This window comes from Anopheles maculipalpis, chromosome 3RL, assembly GCF_943734695.1.
Source record: "Anopheles maculipalpis chromosome 3RL, idAnoMacuDA_375_x, whole genome shotgun sequence".
Classification (NCBI taxonomy): Eukaryota; Metazoa; Arthropoda; class Insecta; order Diptera; family Culicidae; genus Anopheles; species Anopheles maculipalpis.
Window position 1 is genome coordinate 61,623,603 of NC_064872.1, and position 25,466 is coordinate 61,649,068.

The window sequence follows — 25,466 nt, forward strand, 5'->3', positions numbered from 1 at the left end:
CAAAAGCAACATAAAAACGGAAGAGAAAATGAAATAGAAAATCCATCACATTTTAGCTGTGAGCTGTATGGTGCACGATCCCCAAGATTTAATGTAGGGCGGATGTTATTTATTATTTATTTGTGTCGTACGTGTTTTCAACGGATTTTAGTTTGTACTCACGCTACAAGAAATTTCCCTCGCCTCATGACTTTCTTCCCAATTCTTCATATTCTATGGTTCATCCCTGCACCCATGACTTCTCACACACACACGCGCCACACGATTTATGAGTGCCGTGAAATTGTTCACACTTTTACTGGGGTGCCGTGAGCGTAAGGGAGAAAATTTTTAAACGATGACTTAACACCAAACTGCTGACCCTGACCAATTCCGTACCGAAACCAACCGAGGGCCACAGCATCGAGGGGATAGAGCATAGGGTAATACCACCTCGGCCAGCGGGTCGCGTGTTCTGCCCAAGACATGATGTCAGCTGTGAACACGCGTCCATGACGCAATCGCGGGACACGGTTTGTGTGTTTTACTTGACGACGTAATCGGCTCACCAGACGGCCAACCAGCTCAACGCAGCAACGGCACCGTATCGTCATTCGCGACGTATGCAAATGAATGAATTTGAACGGTTCCGAGAAGTGATCGTTCATTAAAAATCGCCGAGCAGAGTGAAGCGCGTGTGGCGAACAGCGAACACACGAGGTTTGGAATTTGGTACGAATTCGCTGACAATCATCATCCGATTTCCGTAGAACAAAGGTCTGATTCACTTCCTTCCGGACACGTGGGAAGCTGGATTTGATCATCATCATGCCGGTGGCGAAAGTATGGGATGCCGATCAATTTCTGGTAGGATTGTCATTCCAAGCGGCTTTGAGAGTTACAGAATCAATCAAGAGAATCTTAGTAATCCTTGAAACACCGCAGTTTAAAGTCTATATGGCTTGTTGGCAATGATCTGATTGATGCCGGACCATATCGTATTATTAAATGCGAAGACTACGGGAAGTTCTGTAGAAAGAAGAAAATATTCAAAAATACTTGTCACTAGATAAGATGAAGGAGTAGCGGTGTTGACAATACGGCACTGAACCGTCATAATTAATTATAAAAAAATAAAATAAAAAAATAAGATGGAGGAGTTTCTTAAGTTCAGGCCTCTGTATATACTTTTTTTAGTTTAACTGCTTCAACAATGCTTCCTACTCTCTGCTACAGCATTAACGAAACAGCGATACCAAAAACGGACTCTCCAACAAATCGTACTGGCAAATGAATGAATAGCTGAAGGCGTCGTACGTCTTCACTAGTCGTCGCTAAACGACGCTTTAAAATGACCCTTAAATTTATGTCTCATTCGACTCGTAGTTCAATAGCTTTCTACGCTGCTTAGTTGCTCACTCTGTTCCTCTATTTTACGACAGGAGGAAGGAGAAAGATCGAAACCAACCAACAACAAAAAAAAAAGGGTCAATTAGTTAGTTGATGAGTGGTGTGTTAACAATTGTGCCGTTGTACACCATCAACCATCGACACCATTGATCATCCAGAAAATGTGGTTTAGTTTGGAATGTAACCCAGGAATTGTGTCCTCAGTCCAATGGGTTCAAATTTCCCATAATTTAAAGTGTGAGTTGGCCTCTCGTTAAACCGCCAGCTCTTATAAAACGAAACCGGAGCAACCAGGCATTCGCGCTACCACCGGTGATTGAACTCGTTTCTATCTTCAACACACAAAGTTCAAGGTTGGTAGGCGAAATTCGTCCCCAATCCTTCCGCCGATTGTTACGGTTTGTACTCCGCTCAATAAAAAGATGCCATTCTTCTCTCAACACATGCGACAAGTGTTTTCACACCAGCAGCAACAACCTCATCCCATAACGGGAGTGTTCAATCGGGTGAAACGAATTTTATTATTTATGTTTTATGATCGATTGTTACCGGTCGATAGGCATGGGGCTTGGTTGGGCGGACAATCACCGGCGCCACGTTTGTGCATCGATCGAGCTTGATTGGTTCGCTTTTTGGCAGCCACGCGTTAGAAAATTAAAATAAAACACACCGAGACGCTCTATCTCGGCAACTCATCGGCAACCATAATCATAAAACTCGCTGGCAAAACTTGAGTTGTAAAATGTTAAACAATCGAAACGCCAGCTTTGCGTGCGCAATGCGTCCGATTCAGCCCGAAACCGCACCAGTTTGGCAAAACAATCGATCGAAAACGGATGAAATGTAAGATTCCTCAAGCTCATAAAATTCTGATGGATGGGAGTAGGGATTAAAGAAACAAACGTTTGTGTTTCACAAACATCTCACACAGCTTTTTTTGCTGTTTTTTTTTTAATGAGAGGTTCGTGGGTGATGAACACAGTGGTTTGATTTGTTTTTATAAACATTTATATCGTGCATTGTTTAAGAACGATTTTATTTACTTGCCTTACTGCATACGATTTATGTTATCATTCGTCGCTGGATAGTGGCTCTGCGTACTGTTTTGTTTCCTTTGGCTCATATGATGCGTTAGATAACGAAGCTTTGAAAAACTCCTTCTTGCCTGTTCCTCAACAACTAGTGTACCTCGTTTGCCCCTTTCTCGTTTAAATATTGCGCCAGTCCTTGTCCTCGTCAACTTTCCCCTCATTGTGGCTGACTAGTCCCGATGTGTGTAAGTAATTACCGCGATATTATACTTATGTGTGTTATATCAAAGGTATGTGAGTCAATTGTATACTTCTGCCTCCTAAACAACTCCCGATTCGTCATTATTCCACAGCAAAAAGGATTTATTCCGAATAGATACACTTCCTCTAAATTCATTCGCTTTCCGTCCTTTATATTCTCTCAACCGTCATCCCCCATCACCTCCTCTTAAAGAAAATATCTCAAAACGGAATAAATACTTACTTTATTTGTTAGCTTCGATCCTACTTGTCCCATAGTTTATTGGCATTTGGGTGTTTGGCTAGACATGGGTCTCACATTCATCCACCATACGGAACTTTTAGTGTCTAGGAAGTGGAAACCCTATTTCGTGCCTTGATCAGATCACTGTTGAAGTATGGATCAGTGATTTGGTCCCCCTAGGACACACGTTGATCGTATCGAGCGATTTCACCGGTACTTCAGCTGTTTTGTAATACGAAAATCCTCTGGTGATTTGTCCACCTGCCTTGTTTCGAGGCTGGATGCAGTTTGCTTGGTTTTCAATCCCTAGAAGTGCGCCGATTCCTAGCTCAACCACTGCAGTTCTTTTGAATGACATAGATGCTCCCGTACCACGCGAGCCAATTCCCCTGTTTATTACCTCTCTTTCCCTTCGACCGCGTCTTCCAATTTTCGTACTCCCTCGCAACACAGGAGTGGATAGTAGAGACCCACTTCTGCGCGTTCCGAGCCTTTAATTCATCGTCCCATCTGTTTGATTATCACCACCCGTTACCCTTCCTCCGTTCTCGTTTATTTTCCTATTTATTCCTTCGCATTTTCTGCATATGATTCATTCTGAAAATAATTTCAATAAAGGACACAAATAATGTAATATCATATATCGTTTGATACTCAATCGAATTGTTACACATACTGAACTGGCATCGCTGGAGGATAAATAGCATAATTCAACACTCATTCAGCAAAAACTGAAGCACGAGAAGCTAAGTAAAGCTACACCTAGTACATAATGATCACTTTTCTGGAAAATAAATATAAACAACAGATTGACGTTTGTTGATTTGACACAAAACTGTGCAAGCGAAGTTCGGTACCAAACTGTCAAACATACTGTTGTGATAATTTAATAAAATTAATATGAATACAATTTGTAATGCAATAAAAAACTAATTGCACAACAAGTATGATAAAATCCTTTTTTATGCTTTTTGGTGCAATCTATTTGAACGCAAATAACAATGATGAGATTTTTCCCATCCTGACGGCCGCTATTGTGCCTCCTGATTTGCTATACATATTGTGGTACAACCACAACTTGCCGCTCATGAAATAAACAAAGCGCCAATTCGTACTAATCACAGCTATAGAAGCGCTGACAGTCGCAACACGTGCGGGCTTCACTGAGAATATCGCGGTTTTAGGATAAAGTACGTTCTAAACACACAACCCCAGCCAGTGAAATGCAAGCAACAGGAGATATTGCTGCCCCAGACGGTTCACTACAGCCCAGTTCTGATCCAGTGACGGCAGGCACGATTAATCAGACAGTGCCGTGCATCGAAAACTTTAATGAACAATTTTTCAAGTACCGAAATCCACCAACACCGGATGTGTGCAGCGAGTTCAGCGATGTCTCGATGGAAGAAAGCGCCAGTTACGGTTCATCGGTTGCCGGAAGTAGTGTTTCTACCCGAAAATCAACCACCGATATAGATCGTAGGTATTGTGCAAAGACACGCAAGGCGCGTCAGCTTTGCCGGTACCGCAAGTGGTTAATCCCGAAGAATGCAATAGTTGCGCTGAACGAGATGCAGGGTGACAAAGCACCGCAGTTTACGGTGAACACGGTAGGAACGGAGACAAAAGTTGAACTGTACATCAACAACGTCAAGTACGCGGTGACGGAAAGGAACAAAAACCTGGCGAAAGCAAAGGTATCCGAGCTGGCGCTGCGCGATCTAATCTTCACGCAGATCACAAATCTTGACGCGTCGTCGCAGGGACTGCAACGCAACCAGGTAGAGGAGCTGCCAATGGAGCATTTGGCATCGTTTGCAATCCACAAGCTGCTTGACGAATGGAAAAAGGATGGATTCGTGCTTCCGGAGTCGCTTTTTGGCCCGCAACGGAAAGCACCGATATCATCAAATGACATCGGTTACCCGAAGACGGTCCGAACGATCGATAATCTACCGCCGGAAGCATCCAGCCACCATCCGACCAAACTGTTTTGCTTCATGCGCCCACAAACGACGTTTAAGGATCTTGGTTGGAACGGTGATCTAATAAATCCGGAATTTTCGGCTGGTCTGCTGGTGGACGGACAATACTTTACCGGTACCGGCCGTTCAAAGAAGCTGGCACGGAAGGCAGCTGCTGCCAATGCCTGTAAAGTGCTGTTCGGAGTAGTATTTGACGCTAGTGTAATGTGTGAGCAGGCCCACACAGGTGGACAGGAGTGTTGAACGGAAACAGTTTGGAAGCATTTAGATACTTTTTTTTCTTTCTTAGAATTTGTGGTTGAACAATCGACTTTTTCTCATTTTTGTTATTTTTACCAATGTCTACAGATAATAAAATTATGAACTCAGAACAGATCCGATTAGAGATATTGTGCCTCACCGCTTGGCATAAATTATGGAAGCTCACTTGACCCGTAATAAATCTGACGTCCAGAAAGCGTAGTTAAAAGATAATTTAAATGAAATTTAGCCTATTCTATTACAATTTTTAAATTCGATAAGTTGTTCACAAAATCGTTGCTCCGAAGATGATTCGATACACTAAGAAAGAAGTTATGGGGTCAACGTTGTTGTATCGTCTGGTCCAATAGGTGTGATGTTGCTCTTGAGTTGTCGTCAATACTTTCCAAGTACTTTAGCTGGTGGTCGGTAATTTAAAAGTCATATACTTCACGCTTTTCCAAGATCTGATGCGTCGTTTTTGCACCAGCTACAAACACTTGTCAATCGTCCTCTTGCGTTACATCGTTAGAAGATATCGTGTGACTATTTATTTACTAGTCATCTGATGTAGGGAATGAGACAAATGCAGAAGTTAGATTATAGACCGATAGAGATGTAGAGGCAGCTACACCTCGTCTCGTCATAGAGGCTTTCAAAAGAGCTCTTGACGAAAATAGACCCCAGCAGAAAAAGACGTCAGCAGATTCGACCTGCAAGGACTAGGGCAGGACATCGATATCCATTACGCTTATGGTCTTCTTATTCGCCCCTAACATGACATCAGCAAACTCAATGAAGTTCGTTGGTGTTATATTACATCCTACTGTAATGGCATTAGAATTGAAATCTACGAGATCTTTGCGTTGACTTTTTGCATTCGTACCACGCGGAATTATATGTTATACATATTGAAACTTGACGCTGAAATATTTCCTGTATACTTCAAGTCTTCTATTCGCCAGATATTTTACTATTTAATTGCTGAAATTTGGTTGGGTAAGTATTAAGGTCTCTCTATCAATCTTTTCGAGTTCTCGCTGATACAATACTAAGTTCCCATACGATTTTCCCGCAACTTACCCATGGTTCTTCAAATTGGTTTGCAAGATCAAATGAATCTCGAAGCTTACAGAACTGAAAACCTCCCGAGATGGGTAACAACCGATAATGCTCATAGATCATATATCATCAACATAGTGCACAACATTCTTCTAGGCTTCGATTGATCCGGACATCTTAGCCCGTTTTCCACGCTTCAAAAAGTCAACGGTTCCAAGCCACAGTGTACACCCAATGCCGAGAGGGCAATTGTCGATAAACTCGGCGATGATTGCCCCGTTGCGCTAGTAGGGCATGCTATGGTTGGTGGTGCCGATTTTCGATTGTGCCAAACAATGCGGTAGTTAAGATTGCATCTTAACAAAATGCAACTCCGGTTTCTGTGCTGCAATTGCCACGCGCTTGGGGTATGATAAATAAACCCGATAATTATTCGCCATCCGATAGTGTATGTGTGTTTCTGTGTGCTGCTCCCGGTTCCCTTTTGCGGTGTAACGTTTCACGGTGGAATGGAAAGCATCGGGGATGGACCAACATCATACAAAACACCAACGGTCAATCCGTTCCGGAGCGAGATAGCCACCGTAGTGGGACGGTCTTCTGCGGCATTCGTTTTTAGATATCTTATTAACGAAGCGAGCAACAGCAACAAAAAAAAGCCTTCCATTCCTTATGCAAACCTTCCTCCCACTAGACCCTGGCACACTCTCTCTCTCTCTCGATTCTCAAACCTCTGTTGTTTCTTGCCTTGGCAAACTCCCGAGCACTTGAGCACGATAATCTTAACCATTTCCCGTTGCAACCGGATGCATTTGGTGTGGAGTTGGAAATTCGCGAAAGGTAAATTTGATGCTTCACGAAAACGAAAAAAAAAACAGGAGCTTACCAAATAACGATCAACAAAATAAGGCTTAAAAAAAGCACAGACTAAGAAAGTGAACTGAATAGCACGAAGAGATATCAGCAGCTTCCTTCGCTGGACCGACCGAACCATAACTCATTATGATTTATTGACGGTGATTTATCCGAGCGCTCGAGCCTTGATGGCAAGATAAAACATTTGACGGCGGTGGGGTTATGACCTCCCACCGTACCCACTCTCCCTCTCCCTTTTCCTTCTTTCGTCCCTCTTATCTTCACACCCCGTCAACAGGAAAAACAACCGGAAGGACTAACGGGCATACCGCGGTGAATGAAATTGTAGAAGATCTGAACGGGGTACGTTGCTTTTAAAAAAATACACAAGATGAATTAAATTTAACGTTTCGCTCTTTTACAACAGGAAATGATAAACGTGAACCAAAGGATACACGAATCGACGAGCTTAATATTATATTCAATTAAAGCACGCCAATGATCAAGTACCGTTTGGTTGGAGCTAGTAAAGGTAGGTCATGAAAAAACGAATGGAACTCGAAAAAAAAAAACACACACAGGAAATAATCGTTTGTTTGAGTAATTGATCTTTTGAGACAGCAAATAATCAAAAGGTTGGTGAGAATTACTATGCAGATCAAAAAGAAATAAATTTAAGGAAAGTTGAAGAAGACAGATGAAAATAGAGTTTGAAGAGGCATACTTACGTATTTTTTTGATTTGGTGATTTACCTGCATTGTGGTTGTGACCTGGCCTTAGCACCGCTCATGATCTAGTGCCATGGTTTACTAATCCAGAGTGGCGGATCAAGCTACTTGGAGGACCTTGGCGAAATGAGTTATTGAGACCAGTAGCCATAAAAATCAATCGGGACCTTAGGCGGCTGCCCACCGTTAGATTCGCTACTGTCAATCCAATAACCCGGCTTAAAAGGATCTTACGGGCTGGGTCGACCGGTGCCATTCTCCTGAATAGAAGAGCTGAAGATGTGAGATCATTCTACAGCTGCTACTCGTTGTAGTTGCTCCTCCATTGTCCTTTCTCACATGTTGGTTGTTTCCAAACGTATGACAACCCTGGCTACCATGAGAGAGAGAGAGAGAGAGAGAGAGAGAGAGAGAGAGAGAAAGCTCGGACGGGTTAGGACGGGGAAATGCGTTAGGATTTGTTCGGCTTTTTTTTTTTTGCTTGGGACTAAGCAAATAGAAGTCAGGAAGGAATGACAGGACTTCGAGCGTCACTCTTGTTATCGGATTAAGCCTGAAATAAAATAGTATCATCGTGTAGTAAGTACTCTGTTCCTTTTTTCGGTTGTCGCTCAAAGCAACAGTGGGCATTTATCCCTCTGAGCAACTCCCTTTCGAATGCGTCTCAAATGGACAGCTGTGGACAAAGTCCATATCTCTGATGCTTTTATGAGTACTGAGACTATAGTACTGGGTACTATGATAGTATTCCAAGCATCTAGTTAGTTTGCTTATACTGTGACCCGTCACTGATTGTGTTCCCCAATTCTTTATCCCTATTCCATCGACCAGATCTCTGTCAAACGAGTCTTTGTCGTAAAGGACCCCGGTGCCTGGCCGGATGCTTTTCTCACCTTAACCAACCACATCTACTCAATAAATTGATCTTCTAGTTTCAGGTAGAAAATGTTGTAGTTAGTATTCAACGCCATAGAATTCTAGGTTGTTTATCTTCCGGTATATGCGGTGTGTGAGGCCACAAGGCATCGATTCAGTCTCCCATAACTTAGGAATAATGTAATAAACTTCATACACAAGTACTTTGGCTACTATTCCTTAGCATAAATGGTCTTCGATAATATTTGATTTATACTACTACTCCCCTAAGATAAAAAAATACACTTCAAGAATAATTGATTCAAATAACTTTTCCAATGCTCTTCCTTGTAGAATTTAATTAGGTCCTTTCAATTTCGTAGTCACTATATTTTCCCAAACCCCCACAAGATTGTCCTTTTTGCATGCCAATTCCCTTTTTCTCCGAACATTTTCAGAAAACGTGACAATTTTCCATACACAACCCTCCGCTTTCTTTTGTGACCTTTTCTCCAGAGACAGGACGAAACGATGAAAGATGGACGTTTCAAATTAGGGCTCGATTAAATTGGGCTAAATGATTCAATTCACGTTGAATTGTCTTGGGAGCATAGGAAGGGAATATTTTACCAACGAAACAAACGACCAGGTGCACCCCTAAAGGCCACAGGCCGAGAAAGCAACAACATGCCTCATGCCTGTTCGACTTTAATTGAATTTATGTGTTAGGAAATGGAGGTTTTCTCTAGTTTGCGTTTCGCAAACGATGCATCGGGAAGGTCAGGAATTCACATACCGGCTATAAGGGCATGCTTTAAGCGGGCGCCCTGCGCTTACGAGATGAATTCCTTTTCTTCTACCAATCCGCAGAGAGGCTGCTGTGCAAGGTGACGATTGATTCGTTCACGACGCCGACGTACTTAAGTGGTCACATCGGAGTGTGGTACTCACCCACTACACTGTGACGTCGTCGATACTGTCGATTGTTGCCGATATACTTTATGCAAATAGTTTGCGCTAATGACACAGGCTGAGAGCGTACCGGCTGGCACCCTTCTCGGCGGATTAAACCGCCACCGAGTGTGCAATAAATAAAACAAATCATGCTGCCGAGTGGCGGCGTGCGCCCGTCGTTCACGGTAATTGTGCAATTAGGCGCGTAAGGGTGCTCGGTGAGCGCGATCGGGGAATATTTGTTTCAATTGAAACTATCAATTGAAAACATCGTGGTGAGTTGGTTGCTTTGGTGTGATGGAGTGGTTTGTTTTGTTTTCTATTTGCGGGGTTTTTTTTTATTTTTTTATTGTGAGGAAGTAATTTTGCAATAGTTTACCTTAGCGCTAGTGCTTCGCGACTGCCTTGAGAAACGATCAATTAATTGCTCATCAATAGGAGCGTTCGTACATGATGCCTGTCTGCCATTGTGTTTTAATGAGCAATGATTGTGTCGCTTTAGTTTATGACATCTTTAAGATGATAAATGTGATGTGTTTGTTTTTAGTACACACGTTTTGTTAGTATAATTTATGGATAAGAGAAAAATTGTTACATTAATAGTTTTGTGTTGAATGCTTGATTGCTTGTATTGCAACGCAAGCTAATAGCATTAACGAATTTTCATACAAAACAATCTTAATAGGATAAGCCGTGTTTAAGACTAAGTGCGGTACCATGCAGACCAGATTTTGGTATTTTAATAACCATTAATTCGATTGTGCAGAAATAATCGTAAATAATGATAATTATTCACAATCCTTATCATGTTCGCTAAGTTGCGCCTAAGCTTTATTAAGAAGGAATGTGATGATCGAAGGTTTGATCCAACATACAAATTTTTAATCCATTTCAAGCTTGAAGGAGCATTTTTTTATTAACGTGTAACAGTGTAACAGTAACCAGTAATAAATTTTTTGTATTGTACCAAGCCTAAGCTCAATTAGAACTTCCAACAAGTGGTCTCATGCACATGCTTTAGAGTTGGATGTGGATTTGCATAAATTGGACATTAAGGCAGACATGTACGACTGTAACAGTGTAAACTTTAAATTTGGATTGACGCATAGAAGATGGTTCTCCTGAAAATCGACTTCCTGTACGGATTGGTTTTTCTGGTTTTAATGGAAAATCCCTGAGAAAAAAAGCCTGTGCTACTTGTACAGAATTGCTTCACATTGAGACATATCTTCCGATCGACACCGAGGGCTGGTAGTAGGAAGATCGTTCCGTAAAAGCAAACCGAAGCGTCGCACAGAATTTCGACCCTATTTCGGACAAGGTCATTCGTGTCTCCAGTCTCCATAACACGCACATTATCTCCGTGCTCTTCTTGTTCAGAGCACAAGATTAATATCAACCTATTAATTTGGATACTGAAGTGTTCGAAGTCGGGAGATCGAAGTCGAAGGGACATGAGATAAACACAGTGGTGGATTTAGACTTTTTAGGGTTCTAAGCAGAGTGGAAATTGCGGCCCTATATCACATTAAATTTAAGTTCGGTAAGTGTCTGATTTTTGCTATCCATGTGAAGCCTTGTAATTGGGTTTATAATTTACTTTCCCTACACTTGCACTAGTTAGAAAAACTGCAGACAAATTGAGGTGGAGGTAACGGTTTAAGTTATTCCACAAAAAGATGCGTCGCCCAAAGACGCCCTCAACGAAGGGGTGGCATTGACAAACTGAACCGCGAGCCCCCTGTAGATTTTCATAGACGAGGTTCGTACTGCTCTAGCGCGGATGGAAGTTTGGTGGGATTTACCCATCTAAGACGAAATAGGTTCTCTAGCCGGTGAGCTTCCTGGTGACCTCCAGCTCCGCCCATAGGTTAATCCACCACTGGATTAAATAAGAAATTGTTTAATATTGCTCTTTTGACTGTTTATTTACGTAACCTTCAATCTCTATTTTCTTGCACAGCAAGCATTATCTCAGATCTGTTAGTCTTTAAGGTATTTTTGTACATGTGAGGTAGGCAATATTTGTCGAGATGAAGATTATTTTTCAATTAAGTATCTGCTGCTGATTAGCATAACAAGAGTGGCGTCATACCCATTAGACGTGCACCGCGAAGAAAAATGGTCACAAAAAATGGATCATTCTAGGCAGAACCTCTTCCTGATGAGCTGTAAATTTAAGCAGAAAATTATCCATAATAATAATCCATTCAATATAACTATAGAACATAATGGAATTTTTTTTATTATATTGGTATTGTTATGAAAACAAATGCTAAATCGAAAATATTTAAATACTTTTCGACTCTATACCTTTAAATTATAGCATAAAATAATAAATCACCAGCATTCAAGTGTCTCTCGTCGTTCTTTTCCGTTGTATTGAAATACTCCAGTCATTTTAATACAGAATAAAGATTGAAAGGAAGATGAATCATGTAAATGCACCAAACAACCTAAACAACAACGGTTGAAAAAGTGCAATAAAGTCTCGAATGATTGCATCACTTTTTGCATCATAATAGAATAATGATTGATCATGCAATTTGTTTCTCATTTGTGTGATGTTTTATTGATGTTGTGCTATACGCTTTTGCATAACATTGCAATTCATTGTTTGTCCTTACAACCAACCCATCATGGCGAGACAAATGTGAATTCTGTCCTATTGCAAAGACTTAGGACTTAGCCATGAACAACTTGCATCAAAACTCCAACACAATCGATCTACGGCCAAAAATGTTGTTGTTACTTAAAATTCCAACACCTGCATCGCATCCTATTTTCAACCAACAAAATCAAAGCACTATTCCGCCAAACTCGTGGTTCATAAAAATGAGTTCCAATAACCGCTCGTACCGTAATGCCAAACTACCTTCACTAAACCTTAACTGACCTAACAGCAGAGAATTCGTACGTAATAACACGCTGCGTACGTGCGTAAGCAGCATTCAAAATAGATAAATTATTTGTTTATATTTCTCATTAGAGACACACACACACACACATTCATTGCTTCAGCCCTTTTTTGACTGACCTCCCATCCTAGGCTAAGCAGGAAAACCCCGTTGTTTGTGTTTTTAGTAACTCCGTCCGTGCGATTGAATAAACAAACGCAACTTCGAAAGGGCCCGTACTGAAACGGGTTTATTTGGGGTTGTTTTTTCGGTACCATTTTGCAGTTCGCATAAAATGTGTTGTGTTGTCCTTTCGTAGGACAACGTGCGCGTACACAGAGGAAGTTAGGCGCAACAATCTTGCACAACTGCAACCGTTGCCAGGAAAAAGACGGAAAGTCGTTTTTCGCGGAACGCCATGATCGTTGATCTACCCTTCGACGTGATCAAGATGCAATGGGTTAGGAGGAGAGGGGTGGTAGATGGAAGCGTCTTTGGGGAGGTCAAAACGGAAGCTTGGTTTTGTTTTTCCAACCCCGAATCGAATGCATAATGTCGCTAATGAAGTGCGGCTGTCGTAAATGGTGCGCATCGTTCGGCGAAAACGAAAGGCGTTAGGTACGGTTCAGTTCGGTTGCTCCAAAAGCGAGAGTTTGCTCCCTTCGCGTAGAGCCCTTTGGACAGTATTTTATGATTGCAACGGTTTTAAACGATGATTAATAACGATGCCACCGAGCGCATCGTTGAAGGTCCGGACAAATTGCTCACACTGCATCCTTAGCGCACGCTCGTGTTTTACAAATGATGCGAAATTAAAAAAAGCATTTTATTTTATGACTGTTTAGACAAGTGATCCGTTTGATGGCGATGTTCCCGAACTGGGGACAAGGAATCTTTTATACCTTACAGTAAGGTGGAATCAGTTAGTCGAATGTGGGTCGAAAGTCGAAATGATTTAAAACGTAATTTTAACGAACATTTCGACCCTTCCAATCTTTAGACGACCGAGGACCGAGGACCGACCAATGTTCCATTTTCGATGACATCAATAGTGACAAAAAGGGATGGTTTACTTCATCAAAAACATCTTGCACTGGTTGTTTTTATTCGGCATTCACAAACATATGCATTTTACAGCAAGTAAAACAATTTTTATAAATGTGATCTAATTAATAATGGCATAGAATATGGCTTTTATGACTCTGAATCTAGGCAGCGACTCGTTTCGCTGGGAAGAAGATATAATTTATGACCCATCCACCCTGGACGCTGGAAGACGATGTAGCCGATGCTCTTGGCCCTATTAAAGAAAACATGTGTGCCCGATGTACTCGTGATCAAGGGCACGCGGCGTTCGTTCCTTTGGAGTGAATCGTGTGAGTGTTGGAATTTTTCTTTCAAAAATCATGCTAAATTCAAATAGACGAAATTTGTTTGTCCAACTACATGCTCCTCTCAAGTGCTAGTGGATTGTCCAAGCGAATCAGCTGCTATGCTCTTCGAACGGCAGCCACGCTTTACAGCAGAAAACCATATTCAAGTCACGACCTCTCACGACGAGGCACATGAATTGCAATTTTTATTCTACATTATTCGTTAGCTGCACACTTTTCCATCTTGTTTTGTCCCATGCAGGGGTTTCCCGGGGTCCGGAACTATTCGATATCCCGTCAAGCTTCAAGCTCAGTCTCCGCTTCATCGCAGTTAGTTACCGATGAGTTTGTCGTGTCACTTGCTGTGAAGCTGACTCACCATTCACCGGTCAACCATTGATTGTGTTTGGTAGTGGAGGAATTGGCTCAGCCGAATGAAGAAAGCGTGCTATAAATAGCCGGGTGACCGTGCATAGGAGACGTCCCGTCGAACGGTGCAGCTTGCTCTGATCCATTGATTAAATGGGGAGTAGGGAGGTTGATATGAATGTGTGCCTGTCCCACTGTCATGACTTTGGGGTAGGTTCCCTTGGAGATAGGATAGGGAAAACCTGGAATAACTATCGGACGTAGTAGCACTGCCACAGCGCGTGAGAGATGGCGCTGAAGAATTGCATTTCTAGGGTGTCGTCTCGGCCGGGAATCGAACACGGAAGACGAATGTGCAGGCACCAAACAGTGAGCGTATCAAAACAGAGAGCTTTCTTCATATTTAGCTCGCCAACTATTGATTTCTCTCGCGTATGCTCCGTGCGCGTGTTGCGAGAAGAGATGGATGAATTTTCCCAACGAAACCGACGCGAAAGTGTTCGCGTGCCTACGACAATACAGAAATGCGTATCACCCCTTGTTGATGGGGAAGTTTTGGACAGTCGACTGTAGCACAAATGAACATCTCGGGGGGTGAAGGTTTGCATACTGTGGAATTGATTTGAATTATAAATTTAGTGAGCACAGTTGTATAGCTATTTAAGCAAACAACATGCCCTGTTAAAGTTACAGTTCAGCTTGCAGTATTAAGTTTATCTTAAATGCAAATTTAAAATAGCTCGTTTTGTACTGTAGTTTATTTTTGGACTCTAAAACGTTTCTTATTTAATGTACAACCTGGTTAACAAATAACAAATCGTTAAATAAACCTGAATTTTTATTTTTGAGTGTCTCCGGGGCCTTTTTTATAAAACTTCTCGCGCCATGTAACCCAGGACGTACGTACAAGCTCTTTATTTCAAAACAAGTAAAAATATCAGGTTCGTCTTTCTGAAGACCACAGTCTGCCTAAATTTGAAGGTGATTTTTTATATTTATTTTATTTATTTTAGGTATGACGGCTTGCGCCGTATTGTCTTTATATTTTATGATTTGATGTTTTTTTTCCTGGTTCGATAAGTTATGATCTTGTAAGAAGTCTAAATGAAGTTTGATTTGCTCGTTTATTTATTAGTCTTTCTAGAAGCTAAAAATTATTTATTTATTTATTTATTTATAATTAATAATGACGGTCCAGTGCCGTATTGTCAACACCGCTTGTGTTGAAAAAAAAAATTACAATCATATTGATAAGGCATTTCCTCCCTATTATTTGCCTTATCCCGGGCATACTCGGTTGTGGATGGTTGTGGTGATGGTGTTGATGATGCTGATGATGATGATGATGATGATGATGATGATGATGTATTCGTGGATGATGGTCCGGTTCTATTGCGGTGGCTATTGTAATGATGGTGGTTGGTTGCATCCGAATTCCGGCTATTGTGGTGTTGTGGCTGATCTATTGTTGATCATTTTGTTATGGTCTGGACTGTAACGAACAAATAAACATCGTTAAGACAGCACGAACATTTATTTGTCTGCGTACAGTGCTCTCCAGTGCATTCCAGCAATGACATTCCAACCTCAATCCAGTCAACGTCCAATCAAAGGATGATCGCAAGCTCTATCCCGCAGCAGCGAAAGCGACTTCACTACTCTCGAGACTGAGCCCGCCAAACACCCCGAACCCGACGCCAACGCTGTCAAACTCAATGTGCCAAAACTGGACTGGAGTGGAGAACACTGCACTTTCAACAACGCCTGCCTCCCTTTTACGGCAGTGTTGGAATCACCCTCGAGTGCTGTTGCCCAGTCATCGGATCACCCGTGGCACTACAAAAAATACACTTAAAACATAGACAACACAACATTTAACAAAAAAGGAATTGGGGAATACGAATAAGGATTGGAAGGATACTTGGGATGTGGAATCATAGGACAAGACCGTTGTCTCTGGCGAATCGGTAAATGATCCTCATGTAGAGGAGGTCCCTGGTAGCCAACACTTCTCTGATTTCTGTACCCGGTCGTCTGCCGACATTCTCGACTGCGCTCAACAAGGAGGGTCTTGCGGTTTCAAACTCCACGCAAGACCACAGAAGGTGATCCACATCGTGGAATCCGTCACCGCAGCCACACACTTTTGTCTGAGCCAGAGTTATACGCTGTAGATGAGCATTCAACGCAAAATGATTCGACATCAGTCGAGACATCATCCGTATGAACGCCCGGTCCACAGAGAGCCCATCGAACCAAGGCCGCAGGGACACTTGCGGAGAGATCGAGTAAAGGAAACGCCCGAGTTCATCCGCCTCCCACATGCTCTGCCAGCGAGACAGGAAAAGTTGCTGAGGGAAACGAAGGAACTCCTGGGCCGAGATAGGTCGGTCGTAAAAAGCGCCTTCTTGGACGCCTGTTTTGGCCAGTGAGTCTGCCTTTTCATTGCCGGGAATTCCACAATGAGAAGGGACCCAGATTAGCGAGATCCTATACGCCTTATCGAACATTGAGCCAAGCAGTTCAATGATTTTGATGGTGAGGAAATCCTGACTCTTAACAGCCTTCGGAGATCTCAGAGCTTCAATAGCACTAAGGCTATCAGTGAAGATGAAGTACTGGTCCGAAGGTCTCGCTGCTATCATCGATAGTGCGTAAAATATTGCGGCTAGCTCTGCGGTGTAGACACTACATGGCTGCCTCAATTTGAAAAGAGCTTCGGTGGACTCGCTAAAAACACCGAAGCCAGTGCCCTCCTCAGAGGATGATCCATCAGTGTAGTACTGGCTTATTTGGTCTAAATGACCATACTTATCCATGAAAATACCCGGAACTACCCTCGGGCGAAGATCATTAGGTATGGTCTTAATTTCCTCGTGCAATGAGGAATCTGTTATTAAAATGGAACTGTAGTTCTCAGGAAGGGCAGCACGATTTAATGCCTGTGGAGCGCTAGGATGCACTTGTAGGGCAACAAAATCTTCGTAGATCTTGAGGATTTTGCTCTTAGAACCTGTCTCTAGAAGCGCTTCAAAATTTTCTATTATCAAGGGATTTGATACTGAACAACGGACTAGAAGGCGAAGCGACAGCATTTCAAAACGTAGTTTGAGCGGCATCACTCCGGTCATCACTTCTAGGGACATGTTGTGTGTAGATTTCATGCTCCCTAGTGCGAGTCTAAGACAGCGGTACTGTAGCCTTTCGAGCTTGAGTATCAACGTATTGGATGCCCAATGGAAGCATATGCTTCCATATTCCAATACGGATAGTACCGTTGTCTTATACAGTCTCAGAACGTCTGATGGATGTGCGCCCCACCAGAATCCTGTGACTGTCCTTAGAAAGTTGATTCTTTTACTGCATTTTTGCACCAGACGGGTGAAGTGAGTACTCCAGTTTAGCCTAGAATTGAACCATACACCAAGGTATCGAAAATTGTCGGTAATTGATATCTTTTCACCATACAGAAAGACATCAATTTTCGGGTCATATAACCTTTTCTCCCTGTTTTTTCTCGTATCGCTAAAAGGAGAAAAGACTACCATCTCAGTTTTCGTTGCAGAGAACTTGATACCAAGGTTTTCAGACCACTCGGAAAGATTGTCCAGAGTGGTTTGTAAAGCCAGTTGTATTTCGTCGGCGTCTCTGCTTGCAACAGATATAACGCCGTCGTCTGCCAATTGTCTAAGACTGCAGTTTGGCGCTAGACAAGAGTCTATCTCACTAACATAAAAGTTATACAACAGGGGACTCAAGCAGGACCCTTGTGCCAGTCCATGGAAACTGGTCCGTTTTAACTGCACGTGACCATTGTTAAAATTCATAGCTTTTTCCGACAAAAGGTTGAATAACAAGTTATTCAACTTTGGTCCCAGGCCCGCATTTTCTAACTTTTGACTCAGTTTGTATGGAGAAACTGAGTCAAATGCCCCCTGTATGTCAAGGAAGATAGACCCCATGTTCTGCTTGCGTGCACGGGCAAGCTCTATTTCAGTGACCAAAAGCGCTAAACAGTCATTAGTACCCCTGGCTTTACGAAAACCAAACTGAGTACTTGAGAGAAGGTTGTTGGTTTCCAACCATTCTTCTAACCGTAAAAGAATCATCCTTTCAAGGAGTTTTCTCAGACACGAAAGTAATGATATCGGCCGATATGAATCGTGTCTTGATGGCGGTTTGCCAGGCTTCAAAATAGTGACAACTTTCACTTCCCTCCATTCTTGCGGGACGCTGTTGAACTCCAACATATCGTTGAAGATTCTTAACAGACGTTTCTTGCCCATGTCGGGAAGATTTTGCAGCAGTTTGCTGTTGATCTGATCCAGGCCTGGGGAAGAATTTTTGCTTGAAAGGAGAGCAAGCGATAGCTCAACCATAGTGAACGGTGAGTCCATGATAGGGTCACTGCCAGGCGCATTTTGATGAAAGTTCTGCGCAGGAACGAAATCAGGGCAAAGCTTGTGGGCAAATTCATTTAGCCACTCGCCAGAAAAGCTTTCGCTCTCGTTGATGTTGTTGCTGTTTCGCATCCTTCTAGCCATCCTCCAAAGCGAATTAAGTGATGCGGAAGGGTCTAGGTTATTGACGTATCTACGCCAATAACCCTTTTTCTTCGCCTTCAACAGGTTTTTACACGATCTCTCCAGTCCTTTATATTTTTCATATAAAGACCTTGAGCCCGTGTCCCGGAATGCTTTAAACGCCTCCCGCTTCTTATTAAAAGCCGCTTGGCAATCCTTGTCCCACCAAGGAGTGGGGGGTTTTTTGAATGTCCTTGCTTGGTGGGAGCGCCTTGTTTGGGCTTCAAGAGCGCACTTGTTTATAATTGAAACAAGTTTTTCGTACTCCTGAACTGGAGACAAATCTTCCAAGTCAAGAGAAAAAGCTAAAAATTATTCAATTCAATTTTCGCTTTTTTACATGTTTACAAACAACTATCGCTTTTTTGTTATTTGTGCTTGTTTTTACTATAACAACGTAAGTGGAATATATTTCCGATGAACTATAGCTAGCATAAGGCTGTGCTTACGAACAACCCTGCAATTCTTGTATCAAATACAACCCCGTCCGGTCTCAAAGGTTCATGCAACATCGGAAAATGGAAACGAACATTTTATCAAAACCTCGAATGAACGAGTAAAACTGTGATCGAATCTTCTCTCTTCCGCTGTTCCGCTCTAATGTACACGCACCGTAAAATGCGAGCAAATTATTTCCTACCAGCCGTGCCTGCGGTACTGCAATGAACCGGCAAGTGAGCATGAATGAACACACACTCGAGTGAATGGGCCGCAACACGCGACACGACGGATATGCGATGCTGCCCCATGCTGCTGCTGCTAGTCTCGCCGGATCGGCACGGTCGTCATTTGGTACGGGGTGCCCTACAACGTGCACTAGCCAGATAAACCGAATCAGTTGCTTTCTGCCGTTCGATATTTTCGCAGCTCAGCTCAGCGACCGCGACCCGTGTAAACAAGCGCACAGAGCCAACGGCACAGTAGTTCGCAAGGTGTCGTGATCGAGTCCAGACCGATCCGCGGATCTTGATCTTGAGTTTGTCCGTAGGGTAGACCGGTAGATTGGAAGTTGTCGGTTTCGGATAACCGAATGAATTAGTGGTGCGAGTTGCCGGTGAATTTTGACGTGACCTGTCCACAACCCGCGTGTGTGGGGAGGTTGAATTGGTGCGTGCCGTGTTTTCTTGTGTGAGTTTCCGAAAGGTAAAAAAAGCAGCAAATTTGGTGTGCGTGTTTGTGGGATCGGTTGGAGCCTTTCAACCGTTCACCCGGCAAAAGGTGGCGAAATTTGGCGCGCTACCGTCGACAGAAGGGTGCTCCCGAAAAGGTGATTAATTTCGTAAAATAGAAGAAATTGTCTTGTAAGAGGAAAGTGTCTAGTTGAAGTGTTTTTTTTTTTTTTAAAGTGAATGTATAGTGATTGTGGCCCCGTGTTTGAAGCTAATGTCGACGTCGGATTAAAGACCGACTTAGCAAAATAACTGCTCCTACAGGCTTGTGAGTAGCAGTCTAATAAAAGGTAAAGTGTGTATGAGTCATTCACTTTCTTCAGCTAAATGTATTGTCTGTTAAATAATTATGCATTTATAGTGCTAGTGTTGAAAAGCGATGGAGTTGAGAAAATTTATTTTAAACACACTTCAAAATGAGATTTTTGTGATTGTGAAATAAGCCGTGCTAAATGTTTGAGATACAAGTACGCCCACATTCATTCTAGTAGGATTGCAACAACAGTGTGAAAAATAACATTAAAATACACTCTAGAAAGTGTGTTGCTCTAGAAAGCAAGGGCATCAATTATGCTGCTTTGCATTGAATAATTTAATGCTCAATCAAATGCAGCACCATCAGGGATGCTTTCAAGTTCACGGTCATGGTTCATCTTGGGAATGTTCGGGTTCGGTTTGAGTTCATCCCAGCCATACTTAGGACCGTCTAGACTCTTATAGACCTTTTGCTGGCGTTGCCCACTACCTAGTGCTTTTCGGCATACTCTCAAGAAGAGTGTGATTCGTTATTGTTTAAATTATCATGCCGTTTTACCGTCCTTTTCTTGGTGGTATCAGATCCCCGTTTCCCGTTTGCATTAAACTGGCAAATGGTACACATGCACACAGTGAAAAGGGTACTCGAAGCCCTCAGCTCATCGATTCTGCTGTGTGAGAGATGCTTAATGGTCCTTCTGGATCAGTGTTTGTGGTTTATATGCTCTTCGCCAGTGTGCTTCAGTGTGCCATGGCCGGGAGAATCGGGTTGAGGTTTTTTTTTTGTTGCTTTATTACCGAAAAGGTCAAACCCTTTAGGGAATTTGAGAACCAGGAACCGTGGTATGCGGGGAAGAAGTGTCCCTGTTCCGGTCTGTCGGCATGCAAATCGGAATCTTCTCTGTGTGTGCTCGTTGGTGTACGGTTAATGTGGTCTCCCGTGGTAGATTATTGAGAATTCATATGCACGGTGACACACCATGGAGCTTGTTGGAGTGGAGATATACTAGAGGAAGTTCTGTTGAGTTATATTTTGGAAAATTAAGGCTAGTTTAAACTGCTATAGTGTTGAGGTCCGTCTTTAAATTAGTGTTTCTACTAGTTTTTAAAGAGTGGGCTCCAAATTTCCTTGAATTATTTTGAAATTTATTCAAATCTACTTTGCATAATTCGAAAAGTGTTCTGTTTGCCAAGAATTTTAATTTAGTCATTTATTTAAATTAGTGCAACTAGTGCAATTATTTTGAAAAGTGCAATTACGAACAATGACGTGTCTGGAATATTGTTTTCCTTCTGCGTTTTCGATGATAAAACATATGAGACAATGATATTACATTGAGCATCAACTTTTTGTTTCTTTTTGCCAAAATAAAAAAGGCGAAAATATTAAACATTCTTCTTCATCTTATTCGAGTGTGGATTGTATCCTCACTGTGGATTGTAACGGGCGAGGCTTCGCTCACCCGTTCATATTTAGAGGTTTACCTCACTCTATTTTGCCTTTCGACTTCTAAGAGTCATATCGGCGATATTAAACATAATATTATAAGAGAAAAGGCAAAGTGCATAAAATAAGCATTCGAATCAAGAAGTAACTGGATTGCAAGATTCAAGAAAAGGAAAGATTGAGAGGTTCAGCTGGTATCCACAACATTATTCTTAATGGTGATGATGTCATCTCATGGGTAAAGGGCCATAATTTAGCTATCATAAGGTTTAAAGACTAAGCAAGTACTGGAATGTACTTATGAGAATATATTTTCGATTATAACGAGCATAGATTGTTTTAGGGAAAAAAATTAAAGGAATCCAACCAGCACATATCTTATCATTTTGTATTTGTATGTTGTAGGAATATTTTTTTTTTGCATGATTTTGTAGTATAGTTTCTACTATAAATGCATTATTTTATTTGCTGTTTTGTACGGATAAAGAAAGAAGGGATGAAGCCGAATAAATGCTTTACAAACGGATTATTGTTAACTGCCTTTAAGTGGCTAACTAACAACCCAACGAAAGAAGACGAAATAACAAATAAAAGTAAAAATCTTAAAGTAAACTGTTTTAAAAAAACATTTTTCAACACTTTCAATACATAAGAAAAATATTACATTTAAAATATGTGCAGTACCACCACTGCTTGATGTAACATAGACGACGTTTACGTACAACTTCCAACAATGTCTGTACTATTTTTTACTGCAATTAGATTTCTTGCTTGACGTGCCGTTATTCTCATTAATAAAAGGAATAAATTAATTTCTTGTTTTACATCCAGAAACCAAACCAGACCAAGCTCTCAATTGTATAACACTGCCAAAATATATTTGATGATAGTGAGGTTATTGTATAATGTTGCTATTTTGATATATTTTTTTGTGATTTTAGTTTAGGTATTACGGTTTCGTATCCTCAGCTCTTCTTGAGCTTATTTTGGACAAATATCTCAAGACATTTTCTCCTTGTTTTTTGCCTTATCCCGGACATACTTGGCTTGATGTTTTGATAGTTTTAATTAGTTTTAAAATTTTTGTTCGGAGCAGAACAACACACATATATTTCTTGATAAATCCAAGACAATTGCTTGAAGAAAAAAGACTGCAATTTATACTAATAAATAAACTGACTGATAACGAATAAAGACTTATAAGGATTGCTTATAATTTTGGATTATATTGGATTATCTTGCGCAAAATAGAATGAAAATTTATTTGAATAACGTAACATCGGAAAAGAGTCATCTTCAGATGCTAATACGTTCAACCTTACCTTTCTTTTAAACAGTCGTCGATTCCATTTTTTAGGTGCGCCAAGTGAAAGCAAAACTTTACCCATAACACGTGTTACACGTTTATTACTAAGTTAACTACTTTGCCCAAAAAACCAACGCACGATAAGTTGCGTTGTTGAAACTTCTCTAATCAAACGCTGCCTTACATTCGCGCCTTGAGACGAGCGGAATCAATCAAACCCAGTTCCTTGGAACTCGCAATCGACGACCATCATCAAAAATACATAAAAACATGCTTGGTGTACAAACCGGGACCACAGTGCTCTGTGTGTGTGTGTGTTTGCTTTTTCGCTGTTGCACGAGCGTGCAGTAGTGGACACGTGGGAACGTGGAGATTGCTCGGCGCTTGCCATCTCTAGTGGCGATGAAAACATCATTTAGTCCCACATCTTTCCATCATCCTAACGCCTGAACGGAACCGAACGACGAACGCTAACCCATTTCCTCAAAAGCAAACACAACCACACACACATTGAACGATCGATCCCAACGCAAAATCAATCCACCTTCCCACACAAGCTAAGCGCTTAAGATTTTGGCACGTTTTTTTTTTGCTCTTCCGCCCGCTACCACGTGGTAGACGGCTAGAATGATCATCATAAAAGATATAAAAATAAAGTGCCATCCAACTGGGAGAGAAAAGAGAAGGACCGCTCGTGATCGTTCTATTACATCGATAACCTCAGAGCCATGGGTGAAGGAGGAAAACGGAGGCAAGAGTAGCGGCCAATATCCTTTTTCTCATCAAAATCATCTCAACGGATAGGTTTTCGGGTGCTTTTTTTTTTGGGTTGCCTGCTACGCGAGCTTTATTGGTGGTTGCCATCAAATTCATCGTCGTCCACGCTACGATGTTCCGGTCCCGAGCCCCCGTTGTTTCCAGCCCTTTGCTCCAGAAGGATGTGGGAAAATCTAAACGAGTTTTGTTGGATTTCATCCATTTCTAGGCGTTTTTTGCGTACGCATTGCCCGTCCCAGGATTCTCCACCCATGAAACGTGAACATTTCGATCCGGGTGCGATTTTCCCGTGGTGAATGGGGGAGCGAAAAAAGAAATTGCGCTTGACCACAGTTTTATGTGCATTCATTCACAATTTGGGTCACTTTTTCGAATAGGGAAAGAGAAAAACACACACAAACAGAATTTTCTCCACTCGTTCGAATCGGATGGTGTGGCAAAGCTGGTCAGCTTTTCGCACAACCTTCCGATTCCTTCAAGTCTTTTTTCCCCCCATTCAACTTTTAAGATATTCACATTTTTATTTCATTCACGTTGGCAAAAATTATGCACCATTGCGAAAACTAGCCAGGCGACCATACCAACACGGTCAAGTTATGTAGCTTCTGCTGCTGCTGATAATAGTCTCTGGGTGCGGTGACACCTTCCACACTCTCTCTGCTATCTCTCTGCTGCACAGCATCCCTTCTGTCTCCCATTTACCTTCATTCACCACTGACGGCGACACTTATCGCACTCGCAGTAGAACTCGGTGCGTAAAAGAAGCAAAAGAAGCTTTTGTAAAAAAAAAAGCGGAAGGTTCCATCATCTAGATAAGCAAGTTTGCTAGCTAAAGTGTCACCCTTCGCACACACCCACAACATTTTGGGGAGAACGGGACGGCGGGGTGGTGGACCGGATGAGACTGATTTCCTGCATACAAAAAAAAACCGCTCCACCCGTCGCCATGGTGCAGAACGCGTAAAAGGTACGAGAGTTTGCGGGTTTTTTATCTGCCAACATTCCGCAGCATCTCATCACCAGCCAGGGCAGATGGTTGTGCTACTACCACGTGGAGGTGTGGTGCGAAACAACCTTCCACTCCAACACAAGAAGCAAAAAGCCAAAACAGACTGATATCATTACAACCGAGCATACCTGTTAGTTGTTCTTTTTATACTTGCTTCCTTCCTTCGGCACGATTGTTGGGTACGGCCTGCGTATGCGTCGATTTTAAGAATCGTGCGGGTGCTGCTTTTTACATTGGCAGACAGAAGACTGTCTTTTGTAGAGCAAATAAAAAAAAACTAAACAAAATCTTAATAGCCATACTACGTAACTAATGCTCTGGCTATATACTTAAACGGTTGTGGGTTTTGTTTGGTTACGGTTGGATTCTGGACGCGATTCTGGACGAAGGTTGTAATTTAGAATGGGAAAAAGTGTGACCTTTTCCACTGTTTAACTTTTGCATGGTTGAGGTGTTTGAGTAAGAAACGTTGAATGATTTCAAGTGGTAAGTTTTATAGCTCTCCTACAACTACTACTGCTCTTCATTAAAATACCGATCCTGCGGTAAAATTTGGACTTTTTGTTTAAAAACTTTCCTCCCTCACAGACAATTTCCTCGTCCGACGCGAACTGCAGTCCATGTAAAGGGAATAAATGGCGGGCCACTCCTAGGAGTAAGTGGCCGCTTCGTCTTATTGCATTCGTAGTGAGCATTG

General features: G+C 42.0%; 3 protein-coding genes across 3 annotated transcripts in view; all 3 read left to right on the forward strand.

Moving 5' to 3' along the window:
• The window catches only part of LOC126562401 (arrestin homolog), a 413,496-nt gene that overhangs the window by 259,053 nt on the left and 128,977 nt on the right, over positions 1–25,466 (forward strand). The window lies entirely within an intron of this gene.
• The window catches only part of LOC126562338 (PDZ and LIM domain protein 3), a 427,281-nt gene that overhangs the window by 208,239 nt on the left and 193,576 nt on the right, over positions 1–25,466 (forward strand). The gene's annotated exons all lie outside the window — the stretch shown is intronic.
• Positions 4,128–5,132, forward strand: LOC126560858 (double-stranded RNA-specific editase 1-like). The gene has a single exon (XM_050216807.1). It carries the CDS (start codon positions 4,128–4,130, stop codon positions 5,130–5,132), a length of 1,005 nt encoding a protein of 334 aa, XP_050072764.1.

Excerpts from the sequence above, each read along its gene's own strand:
- LOC126560858 (XM_050216807.1), top strand. The coding sequence starts at position 4,128 with ATGCAAGCAACAGGAGATATTGCTGCCCCAGACGGTTCACTACAGCCC.